The 25,629-nt window shown below is 32.8% G+C and overlaps 1 protein-coding gene and 1 pseudogene across 2 annotated transcripts; both read right to left on the bottom strand.

Annotated features, from left to right (window-relative positions):
• Window positions 1-18,038, bottom strand: part of LOC150038315 (serine/threonine-protein phosphatase 7 long form homolog) — a 29,057-nt pseudogene extending 11,019 nt beyond the window's left edge.
• Window positions 18,039-19,846: 1,808 nt separating this feature from the next.
• Window positions 19,847-22,101, bottom strand: LOC120088521 (CASP-like protein 1E1). Of its 2 annotated transcripts, none has more exons than XM_039045902.2 (2): window positions 21,736-22,101; window positions 19,847-20,372 (listed from the first exon to the last, which is right to left on the bottom strand). In XM_039045902.2, exons 1-2 carry the CDS (start codon window positions 21,915-21,917, stop codon window positions 20,030-20,032), a joined length of 525 nt encoding a protein of 174 aa, XP_038901830.1. In that variant the 5' UTR covers window positions 21,918-22,101; the 3' UTR covers window positions 19,847-20,029. The 2 variants fall into 2 exon arrangements, with proteins under 2 accessions (XP_038901830.1, XP_038901836.1); XM_039045908.2 differs by having other exon boundaries at window positions 19,847-20,312; window positions 21,736-22,048.
• Window positions 22,102-25,629: the final 3,528 nt, after the last annotated feature.

The following is a 25,629-nucleotide window of genomic DNA, read 5'->3' as shown; positions in this document are numbered from 1 at the left end:
ATGAGTATTTGATCAATTTTACTGATGATTACTCCAGGTACGGGTATGTTTATCTTATGCAACGAAAGTCTGAATCCTTTGAAAAGTTCAAAGAGTTCAAGGTTGAAATTGAAAACGCATTGGATAGACGGATTAAAACACTTCGATCGGATTGAGGTGGAGAGTTTTTGGACTCAACATTCTAGAACTATTTGATAAAGCATGGAATCGTTTCCTAACTCTCAACGTCAGGTACACCTCAGCAGAATGGTATAGCGGAGAGGAGAAATAGAACCTTGTTAGACATGGTTCGCTCGATGATGAGTTACGCTTCCTTACCAGACTCGTTTTGGGGTTTCGCAGTGGAGACTACGGTATACATACTTAACTGTGTTCCCTTCAAGAGTGTTGCAAGAACACCTATGGAGTTCTGGAATGGGCGTAAAGCTAGTTTACGTCACTTCTGCATTTAGGGTTTCCGTGCACATGTGCTTGAGGCTAATCCCAAGAAGTTAGAACCACAGTCGAGGTTATGCCTCTTTGTAGCTACCCCAAAAGTACACGAGGGGGTTATTTTTATGATCCGACGAAAAATAGGGTGTTTGTTTCAACAAACACTACTTTTCTAGAGGAGAATCATATAAGGAAGCACATTCCACAAAGCAAAGTCGTGTTGCGTGAGCTTTCCAATGAAACTACTGAGACTAAAACAAGAGTTGTTGAAGAGCCTGCTATATCAAAAAGAGTTGTTGATGGAAGTTCATCCAGTAGGTTAGTTCCACCTCAAGAGTTGAGAGAACCTCGACGTAGTGGGAGGGTTGCGAACCCACCTGTTCGTTATCTGGATTTCACAGGAATCATTGCTATGGTAGGAAATGTCGATGTTGAAGATCTTTTGTCTTATAAGAAGGCAATGGAGGATATTGATCGGGATGGTGACGTTGATGAACCTTGTGTTTACAAGAAGATCATGAATGATTCAGTAGTCTTCTTATTGTTGTACGTAAATGATATCCTACTCATTAGGAATGATGTAGGTCTACTGACTGCAGTTAAGAACTGGCTAGCAATCCACCTCCAAATGCAAGTTTTGGGAAAGACTCAGTTTGTTCTAGGTATACAGATCTTTCGGGATCGTAAGAACAAAGTACTAGCACTGTCTCAGGCATCATACATTGATAAGATGTTGCTCAAATACTCGATGCAAGACACCAGAAGGGGTCTACTACCGTTAAGGCATTGAGTCACTTTGTCTAAGGAAATGTGTCCTAAGACGCCTCAAGAGGTTGAGGAATTGAGACGGATCAGTCTAACCCAGGCCATTCTAATGTTACTGACCCGTTTACGAAGGCTCTCACAGCTACAGTGTTTGAGAGTCACCTACAGAGCATGGGTCTACAGGATTGCCCGCGGTTGGAATAGGACAAGTGGGAGATTTTATTGTACTGGGCTTTTATGCCCTAATTTATTGTTTTGTACTAGTTTTTTGTACATCTCACTTCACTTTAGGATAAGTGGGAGATTATTGGGGTTGATGATCTAAAGTCTCGTGTCTTGTAGTTTGTAAAGAGTTTGTACGAACGCTTATATTGTTAATATATGATATTTACTTCACATCTTGTAATTTTGCTCAGTTACTTGTTTTATTTGCTTTACCACAAACCAATAAACATAAAACCCCTGATTATTTGTATGTGACTCAAGCATGTATGTGGTGACATACAAGTGGATCATGTCTTGAGTGATAATCAAAACGGTCTGTAGTATATGGATATAGGAGGGAAACCTTATTCTAGTAGCGCTATGGATGCGGCTCGCTTTGTGGAATGGTCACAAGTGTTGTGACTTGTCACAGATGGTCTGATCCTGATTTTTTGTGTTGGGGACATACGAGTAGAGACATCTTATACAAAGAGTTTATATAAGACCTGACCACGAAGTATTAATGTCTCGTTATATAACACCGTTCATGATAGAGACTTCACTTTACTAGTATGACCATAGGTAACATTACCTTAATCCTGAGTGAGTTGGGAACTCCTGCCATTGAGGGTGATCCTTTGATTTGTATAGGTGCGAGTGGCCAGGTCGCCGATTCAAACCTACCATTTTGGGTATTCATTTGATTTGGGAGCTGGGAACTCAACTACACAAGATGGAATTCACTCCTTCCCCGAGGCAGGGGTAAGTAGATAGATAGCTCCCTTAAGGGCTGATTCCGGGGCTTGAACGATGTGGTGCCACACACCTTCTCTTGGCCCGAGAGGTATTCACACATAGTTAGACTATGTTGTATTATTCATTAGAGGAATCAATGGTATTTAAGGAGTGAGATGTAACTACAGAGGCAAAACGATAATTTAGCCCAGTTGTACTTACGAGCATCTGTGAAGGGTCATCGTACTCATGATTGGTTATATTTGATGGATACAGAAATATATCTATTGTAAGAAGAGTTCAGATGTCGGTCTTTAGTGGAATGTCTGTCAGTTAATGGATGGTGGATCTCGTAGCTAAAGAGTTTAGTCACTATTCACGGACCGTTGGAGCTTCGAACCACAAGTCCATTAGGTCCCCTGGGTAGCTTGGATAAAGTCGAGAAACAGTGTTTGGGTTAATTTGAAATGTTCAAAATGACAAGAGGAAGTTCAATTATATATGATATAACTGGACTAGTTAATTATATATGATATAATTGGCTAAATGTATGAGATACATTATTTTGGAGTAAATTAGATATAAAATATGATTTATATCAAGTAAAGGAGAAAATACTAAAGTAGATATGTGATATCAAACTATAGGATAAGAATATAATATGATTATACTAATTAATTAATTGATTGATAAATTATATGATAATTAATCCAAATTTCACGTTTGGATGTGGGTTAGTGGGGCAACGTCGGTTATTGTAACCGATGAATTAAAATGAAATAGTTTTCATTTTGTTCAATCGCCCAAAAGAATTCATGAGAGCACGTTGTTGAAAAAGAAAACGATCGCTTAAGTTGTTTCGAGAGCCTATAGGATAGCACTCTCCGCCTAAACGATCGTCTACCTCGCGCCTAAACTATCACACGCTATTTCCTACACGATTGGATAGCTTCTCTAAATGATCGTATAGTGTGCCGATTTTGTTAAACAATCGTATACCTTTTCCTAAACGATCGTCCTGTAAAATCTACACGATCATGTAGCTTCTCCTAAACGATAAGCATTCTGTTATGCGATAGCGTCTTTTTCCATCCCACTTGCTTATCGCCTACACAATTCGTGTTTTCTCCTTTCTCTACAAATTCACCAAAGACCACGCTTTGGGTTCTCACTCTGAGAATACCCGGAGCTCTTTTCTGGTGTTGTCGTCCCCACGATGTTCGTGTTGCTGCAGTCAACGCTTCCGTTAGGCATTGACAGATCGCGTGGAGGTTTTTCGCTGCTTTGAGTGCTGAAGTTTAAAGAATGTCTTCAACTGGTATGGCACTCTTTCCCTTGTTATTTTGTTGTTCATAGCATGCCGATAATTAGAGTTTGTTTGCATAACTGTATGTTTTGAATGTATAATGTGTATTTCGATCACGGTGAGATCGGAGCAATCCGAATGCGCTCATGGAACTCTTCGGTGAGAGATCCTTCACATATAGTATGCCATTTAAAGTATGTTATAATTTGTTATAATATGTAGTATGCATGTTAGGATTTCTTGTATTTAATATAAGTATTATATTAGATATCGAATGTCTGTATGTTGTGGATGTTTAGCATGTCTAAAGTTTTATAAGCTGTTATAAAATTGGGTTGACATTTAAAATCCATAACAAAGAACAACTGCATGCTCACGTAGGTTAACCACTTGTTTTAATTAGTTAAAATAGGTCGTTAAACTTGTAAAACTAGGGTTACAAACTCAACCGGTATATAATCCTGTCGAAGGTTGAGAATATTTAAGTTGACGATCTATGGAACACCTCCTACCCGAGGATTACGGTCGAATAATTGAGTATTGGTAACCAACTTTATGAGTCTCTGTGAGCGATGTGAGGTAATAAAAGCGTTTATCACCTAAACATCGTAGGGCTAAGTCCACATAAACTTAGGGTTATTTTTATTTAGCTGGAAAAGAACCTAAGTACAAGGTTACCCAAACATCAGAATACTTCAGTGGTAGTGAATAACTTCTATATGATAGAGTTATTAGAAACTTCAGTGGAAGATTAATAATATACACGGTATGTTATTCTTTAGATCTCGCATCCCTAAAAGTTCACAGTCTGGATTTAAGCGGTACTTCGTGTCACCTTGGAAGTGACTCCCTTCGAAGAGTATGTTTAGCTTAAATTTAGATTCGGGTGAATAAGAGGAAGTTGTTCGAACAGAAATCCAGTGTATGATTTCAACTGTCACGTCTCCATTTAATTCACACCGTGAGATTCATATGATGCTTCATGTCACCCTGGAAGTGACCTCCCTTCAAAAAGTGTTTTGTATGAGTCAATATCAAGGTGAACGGAGGAAGTAGTTCATAGTAAGTGGGTGAAGGAAATGTGTCAACATATCATGCGGTCTCTTCCGTTAGTTTGGATCGTGAGATTCCTATGTTGCGCCTGCTGTTAGCTTTAAGCGGCCCTTTGCTAGTCGTTTAACGACGGCGATCCCTTCGGAGAGTTGTAACTGATTCGGAACAACTCAAGCTCTAGAAATGGATAGGATTTCTTTGTTCATTAGTGGCCTCTGAAGTCCAAAAATGGCGGGTCTACACTTATAGAATTATTAAATGTAAATAATATCTGACCAAATGCGGTACCTAAATGACTATCGGAATATGAGTTATTCTTGAGGTAGTATTTAGTCAAGAATGTCATGATGTAGTATCGTTGCAAAAGAATAATCTTGGGTAAATTATTAAAATTGCTAAAACTTGATTGGATTTAAATTTCAGAATGACAAATTCATTAATACAAGTGTTGGCGTCAGATAGGGCAATTAGCCTCAACATGGCATTACAAGAATTGGAAATCAAATTTGAATACGATACTTGTGATAGACGATTTTCGGTTTGTCTTAACTGAGGACTGTCCTCCCATTCCTAGCTTTAAAAACAAACTGAAATGTTCGAAATGTATATGACGATGGGTCAGGGCTAATGATATAGCCCGTGCTTACATTCTCGCTAGCTTATCTGATGTGTTGACAAAAGAAACATGAGGGTATGAGTATTGCCAAAGAGATTATGGAATCTCTGTGAGGGATGCCATTAAGTATGTTTACAACAGTCGCATTAAAGTGGGGACCAATGTTTGTGAACATGTCCTAGACATGATGGTCCACTTTTATATGGCAGAAGTAAACGGTGTTTTCATGAACGAGAGAAGTCAAGTTGGTTTTATTCTAGAATATCTTTTGAAGAGTTTTTTGCAATCCTGGATGCATTTATGAATAAAATTTGACTACTCTACCGAATGAGCTATAGGTTTACCAGACAATGCTGAGAACAAAGGGTCTGGTGCCAGAAGTAAATGTTACTAATGCCAAGAAGAGAGGAATTTCCTTCACGCTTGATGTTGCCTCATCTTCAAAGAGTAAGAGTATTCTTTTAAAGAAGGGCAAAGGGAAAGGGAAGAAGATTCCTACTAGAAAGAAAGGCAAAGATAACGCTGCAAAAGGGAAATGTTTCCACTGCAACGTTGAAGGGCAGTGTCTCAATATCTTGAGAGAAGAGAGTAGAGAAAGGTAACCAGGCTAACTTGTCCCTGGGACTGTTTGCTCAGCTCATCCAATGGGAGAAGTTGCTACTTGTTTTTAACTATTAAATCTTATAAAGAACAAATTGTATATATTTTTTGTGTTAAATGAAATGTTCATTTTCAAAAGTTATGTTTGTTCTAGAAACCTCTATTGAGAATCAAATTGTTAAATGCCATTTGTAGATATTTAGATATTTAAATGGCTAGATCAAAGTATAGAAAATTTAAAGATTTATAGATCTGACTATTAACAAAGAGTTGTTGAGACAGGTCAGACGCATCTTGCTTAAAGAGTTAAGAGTACCTCAATGTAGTGGGAGGAAAGTGTGCTTCCTGGTCATTATTGAGATTAAGATGCAACCCCCTTATAGTTTTATCTAAAGCCTATTACTAAAATGTTTACAATAATTCTCTCGGCTAAAGTGTTTGAGAATTACCTAGTAGGACTAAGAATACCATATAACCTAGGGCAAGTGGAAGAAATATTGGGTATAGAGATACGGAATGGTAAAAGATGGGTATGGGATGCCCTAATTTATTGTATTTCTCTATAAAACTCAGAAACTCAGACTTATATATCGGATATATAAGTTACCATTGGAGTTTTAGTCCAAGTGGGAGATTGTTGGGTTTTATGTCCGAAAACTTGTGGTATGTAAACAATGGAACTTATTCTGATAATTCAATAAAAGTGATTGAATAAATCTATTGCTTGAATAGAAATCCAATAAATCTAAAAGTCCTTTGACTATTGGATGAGTACTTGAATTTTATGTGGAGACATAAGGTGGATCAGGTTCAAGGAGTTGTAAAGTGCTACATGGATAAGGTTGGGTACCTTATTCTGGTAACACTATTGGATACGGCCTGCTCTATAGTTGTTTCAAGGAGTTGTAAAGTGCTACAAACGAAGTAATCCTAATTCATTCATGTTGGACATGAGGAGTAGTGTATCCTTGTGCAAAAGAGTTTGTACAAGATCTGACCACGAAATGAGTCACTCTTACTTTATAACGTTGTTTACTGTTTAAGACTGACTATTTCAAAGCGATGACCTAGGTAACTTGACCTTAATCTTGAGCTAACTATGAACTTTTGTTTATCTGGGATTGCCCTTAGATTTGCATAGGTGAGAGTTGGCTCAACAGCGCCAGCTCAATATGACTGCCATTTCAGGGGTAAGACCGGATAGATAGCTGGGGACGTAGGGTACAAGAGAGAATTCACTCCAACCCGCTTTAGGGATAGTAGAGAGGTTGTTCCCTTAAGTGCTGATTCTGGGGCTTGAACAAGGGATACCGCCCTCTCATTTGGTATGAGAGGGACTCGGTTTTGTGATTGGATCACAAAAAAATTGTTCATTAGGGGATTAGTGGGGACTTAAGGAATAAGAGGTAATTTCAGGGGTAAAACAAAGATTTGACTCAACCGTTATTACGAACAACCTGTGAAGAGTTAACTTACTAATCATGGTTATATGAGTGGACATAATATATCTACAGTGAGAGAAATTCAACTATGGGCTTTAGTGGAGTGGCCCATTAGTTAACGAATGGGGGTTAGATCGATCTAATGAGTTTAGCCGATTAATCTCGAATTGTTGGAGCTCATGATCTGTAGGTCCATGAGGTCCCCCTACTAGCTCGAAAATGGATTAACTCTAGAATAGCATGATAAGTTAATTTGAAACGTTCAAATTAGAATCAAACGGAATTGGAGAAAATATATTTAAATATGATTTAAATATATGAAGATGAATTTGGGTAAAAATTAATTTAATATTGGATATTAAATTAATTAAAATTATTTAAATAATTATTTATTAATTTTATTAGAAAATTAATTTATGAAATTAATTTTTAAAATTAATAAATTTTGATTTTAGAAATAAAATATGATTTTAAAATCAAAATAGATTTTAGAAATTGAAAAATTACACAAAACTGAAAATGAGTTTTTCATGTTCATCTTCAACTAGGTTACAAGGAACTCACCTCTTCCTTTAGTTTACTCCACACATGAGCTGCATCCCATGCAGCACATCTCTTTGTATGATAGTCTGCAATATATTGAAGAGATTGGAATGAAGAAAGGGATGATGAACCGATTGAATTTTTGCTGAAAAATTCAGATGAAGAAGGTATTCTTCAATGGGTTGGTTCAATGAGCTTTCTCCATATTCTCTTTGATTCTAGCTTATTTTGAGTCTCACTACTCAATCTAAAGTACCACGAGGATAGTAAAAAAGATCTTGTGGTGGTCTACACAAGGATTTGGAAGATTTAGCAGCTGAAAATAAAGATTTCGATGGTTAGACCAAGGTATGTTCTTGAAACCCATTAAACTCTGTTTTAGCATGTTTCTTTTCAACCAAAATTAATGAATTAGAGTGCCTATGGATCCTGTTCCCTTCCGTTGCATGTTGGTGTCGATCTAACAGTTCGAGTGTTCAAGGTTGCTGTGTTCGAGCGTTTGTGATCAAGGAGCGTGGAGACGAGTTTACAAATGTGTGTAGATTTCTTCTTGATCATTTGTGGTTTTATGCTGTAATTTCTGTAATAAATGCATAATCATTTGTTTCTGTGTACGACTGTAATTTGTAATGTTCATACATGATTGTAATTTGAAATGATCTTTTTCACTGCTCATGGAAATCCACGTAATCGATTTCCTTCAAGTAGGATATATATTCCACGTGAATTCGACACCAGTCTTGGTCATGTTTACCTCTCAAATCAATCTGGTGTAGTGTTGGAAGTGTATAGCACAACGAAGGTATCATTTATTGCAAACTGAATTGTCTCAACACACAATTTGGATGATGCTACTCTACTATATGGAAGCATATAAGAGGGCTAACAGTCAACCAGATGTTTTCACCATCATGACAGTAATCAGGTAGTGATGACAAAATATCTTGTGGGTATGGCATCCAATTAATATGACTAAAAAAAAAAATTATTATTATACATCCAAAATGTTTTAAATCTTCATTTATATATACATCTGTTATCTGATTGTGTATCAATCTGTCAAATATTTTTCGGTATACTAGCAACATATTTGCTGACTGTTCAGAGGCAGCTAATACATCACTCCATCTAAAATTATAAAAAATACAATTAATTTATATTCTTACATAAAATGATAACGAAATAAATATATAAATGAAATAATACCTGGCACTAAGTGGACGATGACCTGGGGCTTGTAATTGGACTTGTGGTGCTATAATTGGAAATCTATCATAAGCCCATACCTATAGTAGTATCAGCGACCCTGCTATTTCTAACGCTTGTGCATTAGTAGCCTGACAAAGTTCTCTATAAAGCCATGCAAGACAGACACCACCCCACGAGTACGTACCAGCATGCTCGAAATTAGACAATAGTGGGAGAAACATGAGATGTACTAGAGTGTTCGACTTGTCAGCAAACAAAAATCCTCTAAGTTGTATAATGTATGCTTGTGCATATCTATGTACGCTGATGTCGTCGGCATCGGAAGGTAATTCTGGAAACTGGGATGCCAACCATGGGATACTTAGTCTTGAGCCTTTCAAATCATCTGGTAGAACGCCTAAGAGCTCGTCACAACATTCTTTTAATCATATTGTAATGAACCTATCAATGGTTCTCCGTCTACTCGTAACCCAAACTGAATGGCAACATCCTGAAACGTAATTGTACATTCCCCACAAGGTAGGTGAAATTTGTGGGTTTCTGGTCTCCAACGCTCAACTAAAGCAGTAATGAGGTGCCAATCAAGTTGGATAAATCTGATCTGTGCAACCCTAAGAAAACCTGTATGTTCAACGTATGGAATACTACATTGATCAAATGGGATAGTATGTTGTGCAGATGCCTCCCTTCTCCAACAACTCAAAACTACGGTAGAAGAACTATCCCATATCGATTGTGAACAATACATATTTTGTTGATATAGTTGTACATGATTAGAAGGACCCGACTTTATTACCCAAGATGTTCAAATTACATTACATAACAAAATCTATTTCCTAAGAATGAATTAGATAAAATAAATTCATTACATAAAAAGTACAATTATATAAAAATTACAATTACATAAAAAAAATATAAGTACATAAAAGATACAATTACATAAAAAATACAAGTATATAAAATATACAATTACATAAAAAATACAAGTATATAAAAGATACAATTACATGAAAAATACAAGTATATAAAAGATACAATTATATAAAAAAATTAATGACCCGAAGAGGAAGCATCTAATGTATGTTGTGGATAAGTATGTCTGTTATGTCCTTCTCTCTTGCAAATTGTACATCGAACTTTTTGGCTTGCCTCTCTCCAATCCATTTCATTATGAATGCGTGTACTTTTTGGCTGACCATGTTCTCTTAGAAGTCTGCATTCGGACAAACTTCTATAAATAACAATTTTGGCCAATAATCTGGGTGTTCTATTGGTTGGAAGCGACCTTCATAACATCGCTTGAAATGGAAAAATTTGTAACATTCATCAATAAGAGGAATGTATGTCAAACACATGTAATTACATGAGAGCATGAAATCTTGAATGACTGTCACTTATTATAAGAACAAGTTCCTTCTTTCAAGCTCAAAACTTGTGTGTGTTGTCCTGAAAAATCATACTTATGCTAGTTTGTAATTCAAAAGTTTGAGTTTCCTTGTCAATAGATGTCACTGTGTGCAGATGCTCATTTTTCCCACCTCTTAAGTTTTCTCAGGGCATATTCTTTATACATGTCTCCACGGTCGAGTGCTTCACTAATCTTTTGTCTTCGACATTCAAAATATAGTTGTGCGATAAAATGTTAGCCTAACCAAAGAAGTAATTGGTAACATTCTAGCATCTTTGAAAACATCATTCAAGCATTCAGCTGCATTGCTTGTCATCCACCCATAGCGGTACCCACTGTCATGTGATTGAGTCCATTTTTCCAAGTCAATATTAGAAAAATATTCAAGGCATTCAGGGTTCAATTGTTTCAATTCTTTTATGCACCGAATGAATTTACGCCTTTGGTTTTGATTTCCTGCCTTAAACACCAAATCTTTTAGTTGCTTTGATTTATATTTCGTATTGAAATTACTGGCAACATGGCGAAGACAATATCGATGGTACGCCCTAGGTTCATTCCAACCAATTTTCTCATTATTAATTACAGCAAGAATGCCCTTATGTCTATTAGAAATCAAGCAAATACCATCTCTTTGAGTAACACATTCACGCAATGCCCACAAAAACCATGACCAACTGGACGAATTTTCACCTTCAACAATAGCAAAAGCAAGGGAAAATATATGCTTGTTTGCATCAATAGATAAGGCGGTCAATAATTTTCCCTTATACTTTCGGTAGAGATGAGTTCCATCGATTTGGATTAATGATCTAAAATATTTGAACCCTTCTCTTGTAGGACCGAAGGACTAGAAAACTCGACAAAAAATAGTCGTACCTGGCACATCAGACGTGTTCCTGGATTGTAATGAACAAGAGCACACAACCAATACGGAAGCTCTGAATATGATTTCTCTCAATTACCAAACACAGCAATCAACGCTTTTCTCTTGGCTTGCTACACTTGTCTATAATTAACATTATAGTCATATTGTTTTTTAATTGCTTATTGGAGTAGGGCCACAGGTACCCCAGGATCAACTCTAACCAAATTTTGGACTTCATACTCATAAAATTTGAATCAAGCTGTAAATGATCCTATGTCAATTCTGAAAACAAATATGAGTGTTCCCCTTCAAGTTTGATGATTTCGAATATCCCATGAGTTTTACGCCGACATGCTCGTAACCTCCAATCACAACCATCCTTCCATTGTTTGTATCTGGCATACCAAATATCTTGATTTGATTCTACTACAATAATCTCATAGTGTTTTGTCACACAGTATTTTTTTACAGCAAATTGTAAATCTTCTTTAGTATTAAATAACATTCATTTCTGTATTAAACTAGAATTATCTACATATATACTCCTTTCCTCTAAAGTTGACCCTCATTCACATGTTAAATTAGTAATTTTCCAATCTATTTGGGTGAACATATCCGATGGTACCAACTCAAGATCATGTTCCCACTCCTATCATTTCCAAATATTCATCAAGTTCAACATCAGTATCACTGTCTCCATCATTTCTAGGTTCAAGAATAATTAAATCTTCAGGATGCATTGACATATTTATTATGATTTTTTCAACTGTTATAGTTGACAAAAAATATGTTAATACGATAAAAAAAAATTATTTCTTCTTTTATAAGAAATCCAAATATTTTCTTAAATCAACCCAACAAAATCCAATTTCTAAGTTCAACATATAAGATTTAAAGATTATACATTTAAATCAACCCAAATCTAAGATCCATAGACATTTAAATTAGTCGAAATAAAAACAAATACATATATATCTAAACTACATATATTTTCTTAAGTCAACCCAACAAATAAGCCAACAAAATCATCCAAAAAAAATTGTCCAACAAAATCAACCCAACAAAATCCAATTTCTAAGTTCAACATATATAAGATATATATTTAAATCATGGATCCATAAATTATCATTTAATTTAACTCAAATGCAAACAAAATGAAACAATCTTCATTTTCGAACTTGATCCTCATTTTTATAAACAAATACATATATTGCAAAAAATTAAAGAAAAAACTTTACCTAAGGCGGACGACGACAAAGATTGGAGACAGCAGGTGGTAGATCGGCTCACAGCGGCAACAACAAGAGATGAGAAAAAGGTAATTGTGAAGACAGCGGATAACGGTGGATTTGGCGACCGACAGTAATGGGAGGAAGAAAAGAGAAAAAAACTCTCGATGAAGAAAAATAAGGGATTGCGGCCGTTTAAGGGACCACTAAGTCGTGTACCCGGTATGCGACTTAGGGTAATCGTATACCTGGTCCACGATTTAGCAGTCTGCGTGCCAGATCACAAAGACTCGTGTACTGGGTATACAATTTAGTTCTAGTTGTGTACAAGGTACACGATTTAAACGTTATTGTGTACCGGGTACACGATTAAAAATCCTATTTTTGTCAATATTATTCACCCAACCCTATTTGTTAATAATTATTAAAATAAAATTATTTTTAAAAGAATTCCAAAAGGTTATGTCGATAATATATAAACATGTATATTGTAAAATTTAATAATCAAAAGTTGAAATATAAAAAAAAAATAGTATACATATTGAAAATTAGAGTAGTTTATAAATTTAAATATTTGGGAATTTTAAAATTCAAAAATAAAATAAAATATAAATATAATAAAATTATTTTTGTAAATAGAAAAATTTATAAAAAAAATATATAAAAGATGGAAATAAATATAAAAAAATAAAGAATAAATAAAAGTGTCTTCAGGATTGTAATTTGAAATATTAAATAATTAACATACCTATTGAAAATTAAAATAATATATAAATCTAAACATGGGAGAATTTTCAAATAACATACATGTTTTTAAAACAATATCTTGGTAGCTTAATTAACATACAAATGGCGATTGACAAAATAACATACATGCTTTTAAAATTAATTTTGACAAAATCGCCATTTGTATTTTAAAATTTTAAACATGAGGTGATTGGTATTCAGGATTGAAACTTTAAATTTTTTTAATTTGAAAATTAATATACTTATTTGGTAATCTAATTATCCAAAAATACAAATCACCTGCCATTTTGTCAAAGGGTTAACAAAATTTTAATATAGTAGAGAACAAAATAAACAATTTTTAAAAGTTCAGGGATTAAAGCAAACAATTTTAAAAGTGTAGGGACCAAAATAAAACAATATTCAAAGTTCAGACACTAAAATGAATATTTTTAAAAGTCTAGGGACTAAAATAGAAAATCATTCAAAGTTAAGTGACCAAAATAAGATTTATTCTAAATTAAATTATAAATTTAGTTTATATCATTCGAAAAAAAAATTAGAATTTAATTAGTTTAAAACTAAGTGAAATTTTTTTTTCCAATTATCGTTGAGATATATTTAGTATGATGATTAAAATTTACCATCATGGTTAGAAAAAAATTTGTAGTTCTTACCAACCTTGTCAATTTTGCTCGATTTTAGAGCGAGTGAATCTGCCAACCTACCTACCACGCGAAGAAAATGAGAAGAAATATCGAAAAAATAAGACGGAAAAGGAAAAGGAGAAGTGAAAGATACAAGGAGAGAAAAAGAAGAGAATGAGGAGAGGGGGAGGTTCTGAAAAATGAGAGATCGATAAAAATTGAACCCTCAAACTCATATAATAATTTTTATAATTATATAAGTTTGAGGATCAAGTTTGAGAACTTAATTTTTACCTTTAAAAGTTTGAGGATATAATTGTAATCCTACTTTAAGGTGGCTTTTACAAATTACCCAATATTATATTTAAATTAATAAAAAAAATATTTTACACTTTTTAAATAAGCTAAAATATTTATTATTTATAATATTTTTTTTTATTTTTTTTTTGAAGACCCATACATTCCTCATATCTATGTCGACTTCATAGATATGTTGAAATATTCATATGTCTGTGTAAATTTAATATCTAATGATAACTTTCAATTATTCGAACATAGATTATAAAAATTAGTCAACATAAACATTCTTGTTATCCGACTTTTTTTCGTTCGAGGTTAAAATTTTTACTTAACTAATTTAGTGCATACACTAGGGGTGGAGTCCGTTTGGTTTGGAAGTCAAACCGAATCGAACCGAAATCATTTATATGTAAAATCAAACCGTACTATTTGTGCAGTTCGAACCGATTATATTCGGTTTAGTTCGGTTTTGTAAATCGGTTTCATTTGTTTTTCTATTTTTGAACTTTTTTTTTGTTTCTTTTGCCTCTTATTTTCCTTCTTCCTTCCACTTTCTCTTGCCTTTTATTTTTCTTCTTCCTTCTTTTGAAATTTGTATATTCTCTTTTTCTATTTTACAGATTTTTCTAAACATAATTTAAATATTAATTCCCAATAAGAACGTGTCCAAATGACTATAAAAACTAAAAAGTTCTACAAAGTACACAATACACAAATTTCAAACAACTACCTTCAAAGTTTAAGTCACATAAAAGCAAATAACAAGCCAAACACTTAATAATAACATAGTAATACATTCCAAAAAGTTCAATCAATACAAACAAATTTGTTTGCTTGTCAATCATTATTCTCAAATTTGTTCATTTGTCTTTCACGTCGGTCTCCTTCACATTCTTCCCATTATTTGTCACATCACACTCTTTCTCCTTGTTTTTTTGCCTTTACCGCTTCGTTCAATTCCGTTATGAAGACTAAGAAAAAAATTATGAACTTGCTAGTAGTTACTATAATAAATATATGAATAAATATGTTAAAAAAATATATAAATATGTTTAGAATATATGAACCTTCCTCTTCATCTGCAATTTCCTCCAAGTATTGTCGTAAACCAATGTTAATTTGTTCAGAACGTAACTAGTTTTATGCACATACAAGTGCCTCAATAGTTGTTGGAGATAATGAGGTATGAAAAGGATCGATTACTCTCTCACTAGTGTTGAATACGGACTCAGAAGCAACTATGGATATCTAGAAGAATTCCCCTTCCACCAATCTAAGATATCAAAGTTATCCTCATGTTTAACACGAGACTCTAGTAAGAAAATATCAACTTCTGAATCCACACTTTGCGAATCATTTTTATCCACATCTTCAAAATCAAAATGGAAAACCTCTGAAGCACTTGCACTTGTAGTTCTAAATGGAGAACCTCTGGTGGTACATAAAGATTGACCTTTATTAGTAATTGACAGTGACAAATTGTATTCATTGAACAATGCTCTCAAAATACCCTATATCTTACTTCCCGGCTTTTGCCACATCAACATCAAATAATTTATTTAGGCAAGACAAAAAAAAATTTATCTTACAAAACGAAGGTAACATACAAGAATAAATTTGTTCTATCTTTTTTCCCCAATACTTACCAAATTTTTCTTGCATTTTCGTCGTCATTTCTTGCAAAAGCACATCATTAGGACCAGTTGCACTTGAATATTTTTTTATGCAATTTTGAACAATACTAATCTCATGGAAGACTATATTGGCAGTAACATACAAAGAACCTGAAAGCCTAACAATTACTTCATAGAATACTGACAAGAATTCGGTAAATATTCTCGCAATTTCCCAATCCATAGTGGTTGGTTTTTCCTCCCTATTCATGTGTGTCATAGTCTTCTAACCTCTCAAATGTCTTTTCAAATTTTACAATTGCCTCAAGCATTAAATAAGTAGAATTCCATCTAGTTAGAACATCAAGACACAACATACTTTTACTATTTATGTTCTCTTCTTTGATACACTTATTAAATGTAGCAAGTCGAGCAAGAGAAGATCTAACAAACTTCACGGCATCTCGTATTCGAGCCAATAAATCATTAACATATTTTAGGCCATCACATACATTTAAGTTCAATATATGTGCATAACATCGAATATGCAAGAACTCACCATCTAACACCAACCCATGCTTAAAATGCTTCTTCAAATAAGCAATGGCAGTATCATTTGACGAAGCATTATCAACTGTCAATGTCATAACCCTTCCAATACCTCATTGTTTTAGACATTTCTCAACCTCTTTTCCTATCGTTTCCCCTCTTTGATTCTCGATTTGGGTGAAATTAATAATTCTCATATGTAATTTTCAATCTTTATCAATAAAGTATGCGGTCAAAACCAAAAAGTTAATATTTTGGATTGATGACCACCACGTATCGGTTGTGAGTGACACTCTATATCCTTGATTCACAAAAATGTCTTTCAACTTGTCTTTCATGCTATCATATATTCCCAAAATATCCCTAGCAATTGTTTTTCGAGAAGAAAGAATAAAATTAAGTTCTGCTAACGTTGAAAGTCCCATTCACAAACCTCTTAAATCCTTGGTTCTCCATGAATTTAAATGGCAACTCATCTATTACAATCATCTCAGCAAGTAGTTTCTGAGCACTCTCAATAGTAAACATCTTATAACTAACGGATGAATGTAAACTATCTCCAATACTCTCATTCTTCTTAAAGACCAACTTACTTTGTGTTACATCTAGGATGACATGCATACACCATACCACAATAGTTACATTTAGCATGTGGATCATCATCACTATATTTAGAACATTTAGTAAAATGATCTCATACCATAGATGAATTTTTCCTCTTTCTTCTATTTGCATGCTTTGAAACTGTCTCCTCACTTTCATCTTTTGGTGATGGTGGTGCCATCACAACAACATCATCATTGGAATCGTTGCTCTTGCTCAAGCTCATTGTGATGGTACCTATAAAGGGAAAAATAGAGAGAAAACTTATTACTATCAAAGTAAATGAGATTAAAATTCTATGAATAGTAAAAAAAAAAACCTCTAAAATAGAGGAGGTTAATATTAACCATAACTTATGGAAAAAAAAATTATAACGAAAACTCAAAAACCAATCCAGTCACCATCTCAAATATAAAATGAAAAATGGAAAAATGAGTTGGATTCTGTTTGGCTACCAAGACATAAGCAGAAATGCCACCACATGAGTTGGATTCTGTTTGGCTTAGTATGAAAATCAAACAAGAAATGCCATCAGACAATCAAACAAGAAATGCCACCACACTATTTTTTGACCTTAGATATGAAAATCATTGTTTTTTCAAATTGCACACCATAATAATATAAGTAGAAACTAGTAAAAGCATAAGCACTTAAGCAAAAACCTGAACGAAATGGGTGGAATCTTCTGTCGAGAGAGAATTGAGGGAAGGTGAATCGGAACCGTTGGCATCGAGGGAGAACTGAGGGAAAGTGAAGAAATGGAAGCTGGAACCTGAACGGAATGGAATGGGTGGGATGATAGAGATAGAGATGATATGGAATAGGAACCGTCGACGTCGAGGGAGAACTGAGGGAAGGTGAAGAGATGGAAGCCGAAACCTGAATGGAATGGAATGAGTGGAATGATAGAGATGGAGATGAGATGGAATCGGAACCGTCGATGTCGAGGGAGAATCGAGGGAAGGTGAAAAGATAGAAGCTGAATTAAAGAGTGAAAACTGAACTCTGAAGTCTAAAGGGAAAAGACGTGAAGAACGACGACTCGCAAATTCCAATAAACCCTGAACGTATGTGTGTGTGTGTATATATATATATATTAAAACGGTTCGGTTCAGTTTAAGAAGCGATTTTCAAACTTGGAACCGAACCGAACTGTTTAAATTTGATTTTAACATTCCAATGAACTGCATTGAATCGAATTTTTCGGTTTTGTTGATAAAATGGTTCGGTTTTGCAAATCGGTTCGGTTTATGTGATTTCATTATCTACCCCTAGCATACACACATAAATAAATAGGGCTAGTTGCATAAATAGAATTCAAGCCCAAAATAATAGAATATGTAGTACAAGGATAAAATAATTGCATATGTAGATAAAAAAAATGGTAAAAGACTAAAAAACTCATGCCTAACCACCATTTTGCTCGATTCTTCGCAGTTTTCTCAAATTAAAAGCTACCACTGATAGTTTCTATCAATTGCTATCGATGATAGTTGCTATCAGCGATAACTTTCAATTTGAGAAAAATTAATACAATCTTGAAATATTAACTTTTAATTTGCTATCAATTATCAGTAGCTATCATTGATTCACTTTCATCAATTGGAATCAACCTTGAAATATCAATACTTAAGGCTATCAGTGGCTATCGATGATAGATTTATAAATAGTGATCAACTTTGAAAGAAGACCAACAACTTTGATTACCACAATAGCTATCACTAATAATCTTTTATCATGGCTATTATTGATAGCAGCTATCAGTCGTTATCACTGATAGACATTCATCAATTAGAATCAACCTTGAAATATTAACACTTAATGCTATAAAAATTAGACTTCTATAACTGGTTATTATCTTTGAAAGAAACTCGATATATAGATATCACCTAAGTTCTATCACCGATATCACTAATATCACTCATATTGTGGTTATCAATGATAGCTTCTTTCACTAATAACATCCATTGATAAGATGCTATCAATGGTCTCACTAATATCATGCTATCAGTGATAGTTCTCTATCACCGATAACGTGCTATCAGTGATAGCTTCTATCACCAGGTAGCTTCTATTACTGATAACATGCTATTAGTATTAGTTTCTATCACTAGCAACATGCTATCAGAAGTAGCTTCTATTAATCATAGCCACTGAATACCTTTTTGCCCCTTTCTTGTCCTTCCCAAACATTTATAAGTCACTTTTCTTTTCGATGATAGCTTCTATCATTGATAAACATGCTATTAGGGATAAATTCTAGGCATTCCACTTATATTTTAGTTCGAGATTCAACTTTATTAATTAAATTCACTAAGTTGGCTATCAATGATAGATTTCTATAAGTGGCTATTAACTATAAAAATATAATCAAAGATTAAGCTATCAATGATAGAAAATATTAATGGCCATCACTAATAGACTTTCATTTGCTATTTATATCTATTATTTCTTATAATAATCAAACTTGATGATTTGCTTATTGGTGTTAAGTCATTTATGAATTGAGTACTTTCAAGTCTTGGATATGAAACTCAGCTTCATATTTCTTGTGAAAAAAAAGGGAAGAAGAAAAAAAATCAAATAAAGGAAAGAAAAATTTTTAAAATAAGAGAAAGAAAAGAAGCAAAAACTGGAGAAAGGGAAGAAAATCGGAGAAAGAAAAGAAAAGAAAATAATAAAAAAAAAAGGGAAGAACCAAGAATTGGAGAAAGGGAAAAAATAGAAATAAAAAAAGAATAAGCAAAACCCGAAGAAAGAAAATATTTTTTTTTTTAAAAAAAGAAAGAAAATAAAGGAAATGAAAAAAAATAAAAATTAAAGGAAATAAAATAAAAAATTAAGAAAAGAAGCAAAAATCGGATAAAGCAAAGAATAAAAAAAAAAAAAAAAGAGAAGAAGAAAAAACGGGAGAAAAAAAAGAAAATGAGAAAAAGGAGGGAAAAAGAAAAGAAAGGAAATAAAAAGACTAAAAAAGGTGTGCAATAAGACAGACAAGTGAGAACAAAATTAAAAATTAAAAATAAAATTCAAAAATTGACTAATCAACTCATCTATATTTACAAATATTTTAAAGATAAAATATATTTTAAAATTTTTTCTCTTATTTTATTATCTATTACAAATATTCAAATAAATATGCTTCCTTTCTTTTCATCTTTTTTTTGGGCCGAAAGCCCACTCATTTGGGCCTCTTCAGTAGGCCGAGAACAGCCAATATAACCAGCAACATAAATACGATGGCTCCGGCAAGAGAGAGGACGGCAGAAGCTGCCACTTGCTTGCAAAATCTACCAAATGTATCGCACACTTTGTTCCACCGCACGTGCGAGTTGCCATTATAGCCCATAACTCCGATGGCCATGACGGCTCCGGTGCCGGAGGAGAGCAGCGCCACCGTCACGGTGTCGAGAAATATGATCAGTACAGTTAACTTATTATTGCTCAGATTCTTGTTGCTTAATCTAAGCAACAACGATAACAATCCATATGAACTTGTTATTACATTTGTTACGAAAAGGTACCTTCGAAAAAAAATTAAATAAATAAATATGATTTAGTTCAATGTATTACTTAATTAAATTAATTAGGAGTAATGAACAATAATAAATTATTGAAAAAAAAAAGAGCAAATTTTGAGTTAGTTTAGGCTTATGTGAATTAAATGGGAATAAGTTGAGTTTGATTTATAGAATCTCTCGAAATTAATTTTAGTTGGAAGTAATTATTTTCAAAAAGAGGAAAAAGTAAGAATTTTGTCGTAGAGCCTTTCAATCTTGACTAATTGATAGAAAATTAAAATATGATATGGATTAAATCAGTAATTTGCCTTACAATTTTCATTTTAGCCAAGAAAAAATCATTGGGAAAATATATTTTTTTCGTGGTTGAAGTCTATAATGGGTGTCTATTTGGTTTTAGAAGTTTCTAATAGATTTAAGGTTTTTAATATTTAAAATTTAGAAAATTAAGTTTAACTAATCATTAAACTTATTTAATTGTTAGTTCTAAATAAACACTTTTGGGAGGCGTTTGATTAGTTATTATAGTTGAGTTATAATAGTTTGTTTTCTTGGTTTAGATTATTTTAATTTATGTTATAATAATATGTGTTTGAGATATAAACTATTTTAGTTTGAGAAGAAAATAGTAAATACTGTTGCAAAAGAATAAAAAAAAATGATGAATGTAAAATAGTAAAAACGGTGACAAAAAGTAAACACTATAACAAATGAGATTTTGAAATAATATTAACTATAGCTAATTGGGGACTACAAAATAGTAGTTATTATAGTTTTATGATAGTTATTGCCCCAAACGGTCCCTTAGTCTACTAAAAAAAATAAAATGTTTCTAAATAGTCCGTGAACTTTGAGATTTATATCTAATTAGTTTCAAAGCTTTCAAAATTACAAATCTAGTTCGTACACATTTGAATTTTAAAAATTCACAGATCTACTAAACACAAAATTAAAAATTTAGGATTCCAATATAGACATAAAGTTTAAATTTATGTATCCAAAAGAACAATTAGTTTTTAAAATTTTAAAATATTTCAAAAGACATATTAGAAATAAAATCAAATGTTGAGAGATCTATTAGACACTCATAAAAAAATTAAGTGACCGAATTTGTAATTTAACCTATTTGAAAACTTCACATATCAAATAAAACACATAAACTCATATTTCATGAACCAAAAGGTGTATTTTGTTCAAAATACTTTAAAAAAAAAAAAGGAGTGAAAGCAATATTCAACTCCAACAAATCAATTTAAAATCACTCAAATACTATCAATATGTTTAAAAGAAATCAATTCATATAAAAAAAGAAAATACAATTCTTGAAAGAGATGAAGTATAAATAGAAAGAAGGAGAGAAACTTACACAAAAGCAGACAAATAATACCATTTTGCAACCACAACAATTTGAAAAGGAGGAAGTTTGGAGGAGATAGTAATAGGAACCACCTTTGTTTCTTTGCCAACTCCCACAACAATGGCTGCCACAGAACTCAACAAAATTCCCAAAACCCTAAAAATCACTTCTAACTTCCCACCACAACTCATTGAAAATTCTTCTAATTCTTTGGTTTTTTTTTTTTTTGTTTTTTTGTTTTTTTCCTCACTAAAAGGAGTGTTTGGATGATGGGAAAATGTGGAAGAGAAAGTGTGGGAAAGTGAAGGGAAAAATTAAAAAGATGGTGGAAAAGAGATGGGGTGGTTAGTTTGTAATTAAATTAGTGGGTGAGAGGCTTTTTTCAAACTAGTTATGTGTAGCTTTTTAGTTGGTTTTAAAAATGATTCTAAATATATTTTAAGGAAAATCTATTTTGCATTTAGATTTAAAGAACCACAAGAAGGGAAAAAAAAAACTATTGGCAAACATTCCTATCAAAATTTTATAAAATAAAATACTTGAAATAATAATAATAGTAAAGGCAAATATCAATTTTATACGTCTGAACTTTAGAGGATATATCATTTTAAACCAAAAGTTAATAATTGTATCAATTTAGACTTTGAACTTTTGAAATTATATCAATTTAAACTCTTTAATATCTTGGATTTAAATTGAAATATTTATGAAAGTTCATGATTTAAATTGATACATTTATGAAAATTTAGAGTTTAAATGGATACAGTTATGGGTTTGAGGGATTAAATTAATACAACCACCAAAGTTTAAGATTTAAATTGATACAACCACCAAAGTTAAGGATTTAAATTGATACAATCCTAAATTTCAACAAATATTAATTTGAGATTTAAATTGGTACAACTCTCTAATGTTAAAATATAAATTTAGATTTACCTTACTAATAATAACTATGATTTTAAATTAGTGATTTTTGGAGAGATAAAGACCCCCAATGGACCAACTTGCAAAAGCAAAACAACCAAAACCGGCTTTCATTTATGATGGGATTTGGCTTGTAATTAATTTTGGAAATGGGGTAGATGACTTGTATATAATTTTAAGTTTCGTTTGATAATCCTCGAATTTTTAGTTTTTTTATTCTTTTAAATTTTAAAAATTAAATTTATGAAGACTATTTTTATTTTTATTTCTTTATTTTGTTGTAAAGTTAGGGGAAAAAGATGATTTATACAAATTTTTAAGTCTCCTCTAATCATCATTTGATTTTTTATTAAAAAAAATTAAATTTATAAATACTATTTCCTTATATGCTTCGTGACTTTGTTGTAAAGTAGGGGTGTTTTCAAAATCTCATACAAGTTTCTAGAATTAATTTTTTTTAAAAAAACGATTGGAAAACTTGTGTTTTGTTTTTAGTTTTTTTATTTTGAATTGAGTTGTTTTTACCAATTTCTTAACAATTTAATGGTTTCATCTCGGAAACATTTGAATGCATAGCCAAATTTCTAAAATAAAAATAATATTCTAAAAGCTATTTTTATTTTTATGTTTTTAATGTTAAGAATTAGTGCAAACTTATTTTGCAAATTTTTAATTAAATTAGTTTTTTCTTTAATTGAAGTTAATAGCTTTTATTTAGAGTTAGTGTCTCCTAAATTGGAGGATAATGGTATAATGGTTTAGTGGATTGATTAAGGGAGCTTTTCTAGGTTAGTGGTAGAAAATTAAGGATAATGCATTAGTGTGTAGTTTCTTATTTTTCCTACAAATACTTGTATTGTTTCCACTTAAATGAATGTAGAAATTAATTGGAACACTTAACCCTTCATGCAATATTTGTTTCCACCTTTCGTTCTTTTCGATTTGTTGTTTTTCGTTACATAATATCAAAGCATTCAGGTTCTTTGTTTTATGTTTGAGTTTAAATACTTGATGAAGATGAATGGTGGAAACATCATTTGTGTAGACAAGCTTACCGACGATAATTATAGTTATTGGAGGTTGTGTCTGGAAGTTTTTCTTCAAGGACAAGATTTATGGGATCTTGTTTCCGATGACAATTCAATTCTAGAAGATACTTTAGAGAATGTTGAGGCACAAAGGAAGTGGAAAGTCAAGTGTGGCAAAGCCTTATTTGTTTTGCGAACTTCTATCAACAAGGAGTATATAGAACATGTTCGTGATAAGAATTCTCTGAAGAAAGTGTGGGACACACTTGAAAGGTTGTTCACTTAGAAGAATACAACAAGATTGCATTATTTGGAGAATGAACTTGCTAGAACAACTTAAGGTAATTTTTCAGTTTCAAAATATTTTCTGAAAATTAAGACTTTGTGTTCTGAAATTTCAGAATTGGACAATGAGGAGCCTATTAGCGATGCTCGTTTGCGTCGTTATCTTATTCGTGGACTGCAAAAGGAATTTATGCCATTTATTTCTTGAATACAAGGTTGGGTAAATCAACATTCGATCATTGTGTTAGAGAATTTGCTCTCAAATCAAAAAGCACTAATGAAACAAATTCTTGGCAACAACAAGCAATCTCATCCTGAGGTGGAAGCTATTCTTTATACAAAAGACAAGGGAAGAGTCAATTATTCTTCCAAACGTTCTTCAAATGATAGTAATGATTCCAAGGTTGAAGGGTAGTCCAAGTGCAAATTGAAGAGATGTTTAAGGTGCGGCAAGCCAGGACACATCAAACATGATTGTCGGGTGAAGGTGGTATGTCATTGTTGTGGAAAATCAAGTCATATTAGACCGAATTGTCGTGTGGTCTCAAAGAAGTAGAAGCAAATGTTGTACAAAAAAATAACAAATTTGACCAAATTAAATGGGAACAATACTTATCAATTAAAGCTATTGATCAATCCATTAATTTGCATGCTAATGTTTCTATAGATTACAATACAGATTAGATTGTTGATTCTGGTTGTTTTCACCATACAACTGGAAATGTTTCTCTTCTCTCTAATGTATGTACTCACCAAGCAAGAAGAGTAATTGTGACGGTTGATAATTCCTTACATCCTGTTATTGAAGAAGGGCATGTTAATGTTGAGAACGGTGGTATTTCTCTTACAGATGTTTATCATTTTTCAGGTTTAAAAAAGAATTTGGTTTTAGTCTCTCAAATTGCTGACTCTGGGAGGTATGTTCTTTTTGGATCAAATGATGTTAAAATTATTTCTGATTTTAATAATTTTGAAGATGCTGTTTTGTTCACTTTGAAAGATTCTCTCTATGTGTTTGTCTGCAAGTAATGCGTATGTTGAAAATACAGGTCAAAATGATGGTGCAACACTTTGGCATGCTCGGTTAGGCCATGTTGGTTACCAATTGTTAGAAAGAATTTCTATGAAGAAGCTTCTTGATGGTGTCCCTCTCTTTAAAGAAATACACCATGTTGTGGTTTGCCTTGGTTGTCAATTTGGTAAGTCACATCGTCTTTCTTTTCCAAATTCATATAACAGTTCTACTGGTGCATTGCAGTTAGTTTATTCAAATTTAAAGAGACCAATTAAAACACCTGGCTATTTTGGTTGTCGTTATGTTATGATTATTGTGAGCGATTTTTCTCGTTTCACTTGAGTGCATTTTTTGAAGCTAAAAGTGAGAATTTTTTCAAGTTTATCCAGTTTAAGGAGCAAGTGGAGAAGGAATCTTGGTTTTCTATAAAGTGCCTTCACACAGATAATGGGGGAGAATATATGTCTGATCAGTTTTAGAATTATTGTAAAGAGAATGGGATTTAGTGCCAAATAACTTGTACTGACACTCCAGAACAAAATGGAGTTGTTAAACGTAAATTAGCACATCTTACATCCATGTGCTTGTCTTGGCTACATGCAAAGAATCCTCCAAGGGAGCTATGGGCAATAACTATTCAGTCAACTTGTC

This window comes from Benincasa hispida, chromosome 1 (genome assembly GCF_027475165.1).
Source record: "Benincasa hispida cultivar pf3 chromosome 1, pf3_genome.v1.1, whole genome shotgun sequence".
NCBI lineage: Eukaryota > Viridiplantae > Streptophyta > Magnoliopsida > Cucurbitales > Cucurbitaceae > Benincasa > Benincasa hispida.
The sequence above is the reverse complement of the archived record's forward strand: the minus strand, read 5'-3'. Positions and strand labels throughout refer to the sequence as shown.

Coding starts and splice junctions, on each gene's coding strand:
- LOC120088521 (XM_039045902.2), bottom strand. CDS start 21,917: ATGAGTTGTGGTGGGAAGTTAGAAGTGATTTTTAGGGTTTTGGGAATT. Junction 20,373..21,735: donor TATTATTTGTCTGCTTTTGT/GTAAGTTTCTCT, acceptor TTTTTTTCGAAG/GTACCTTTTCGTAACAAATG.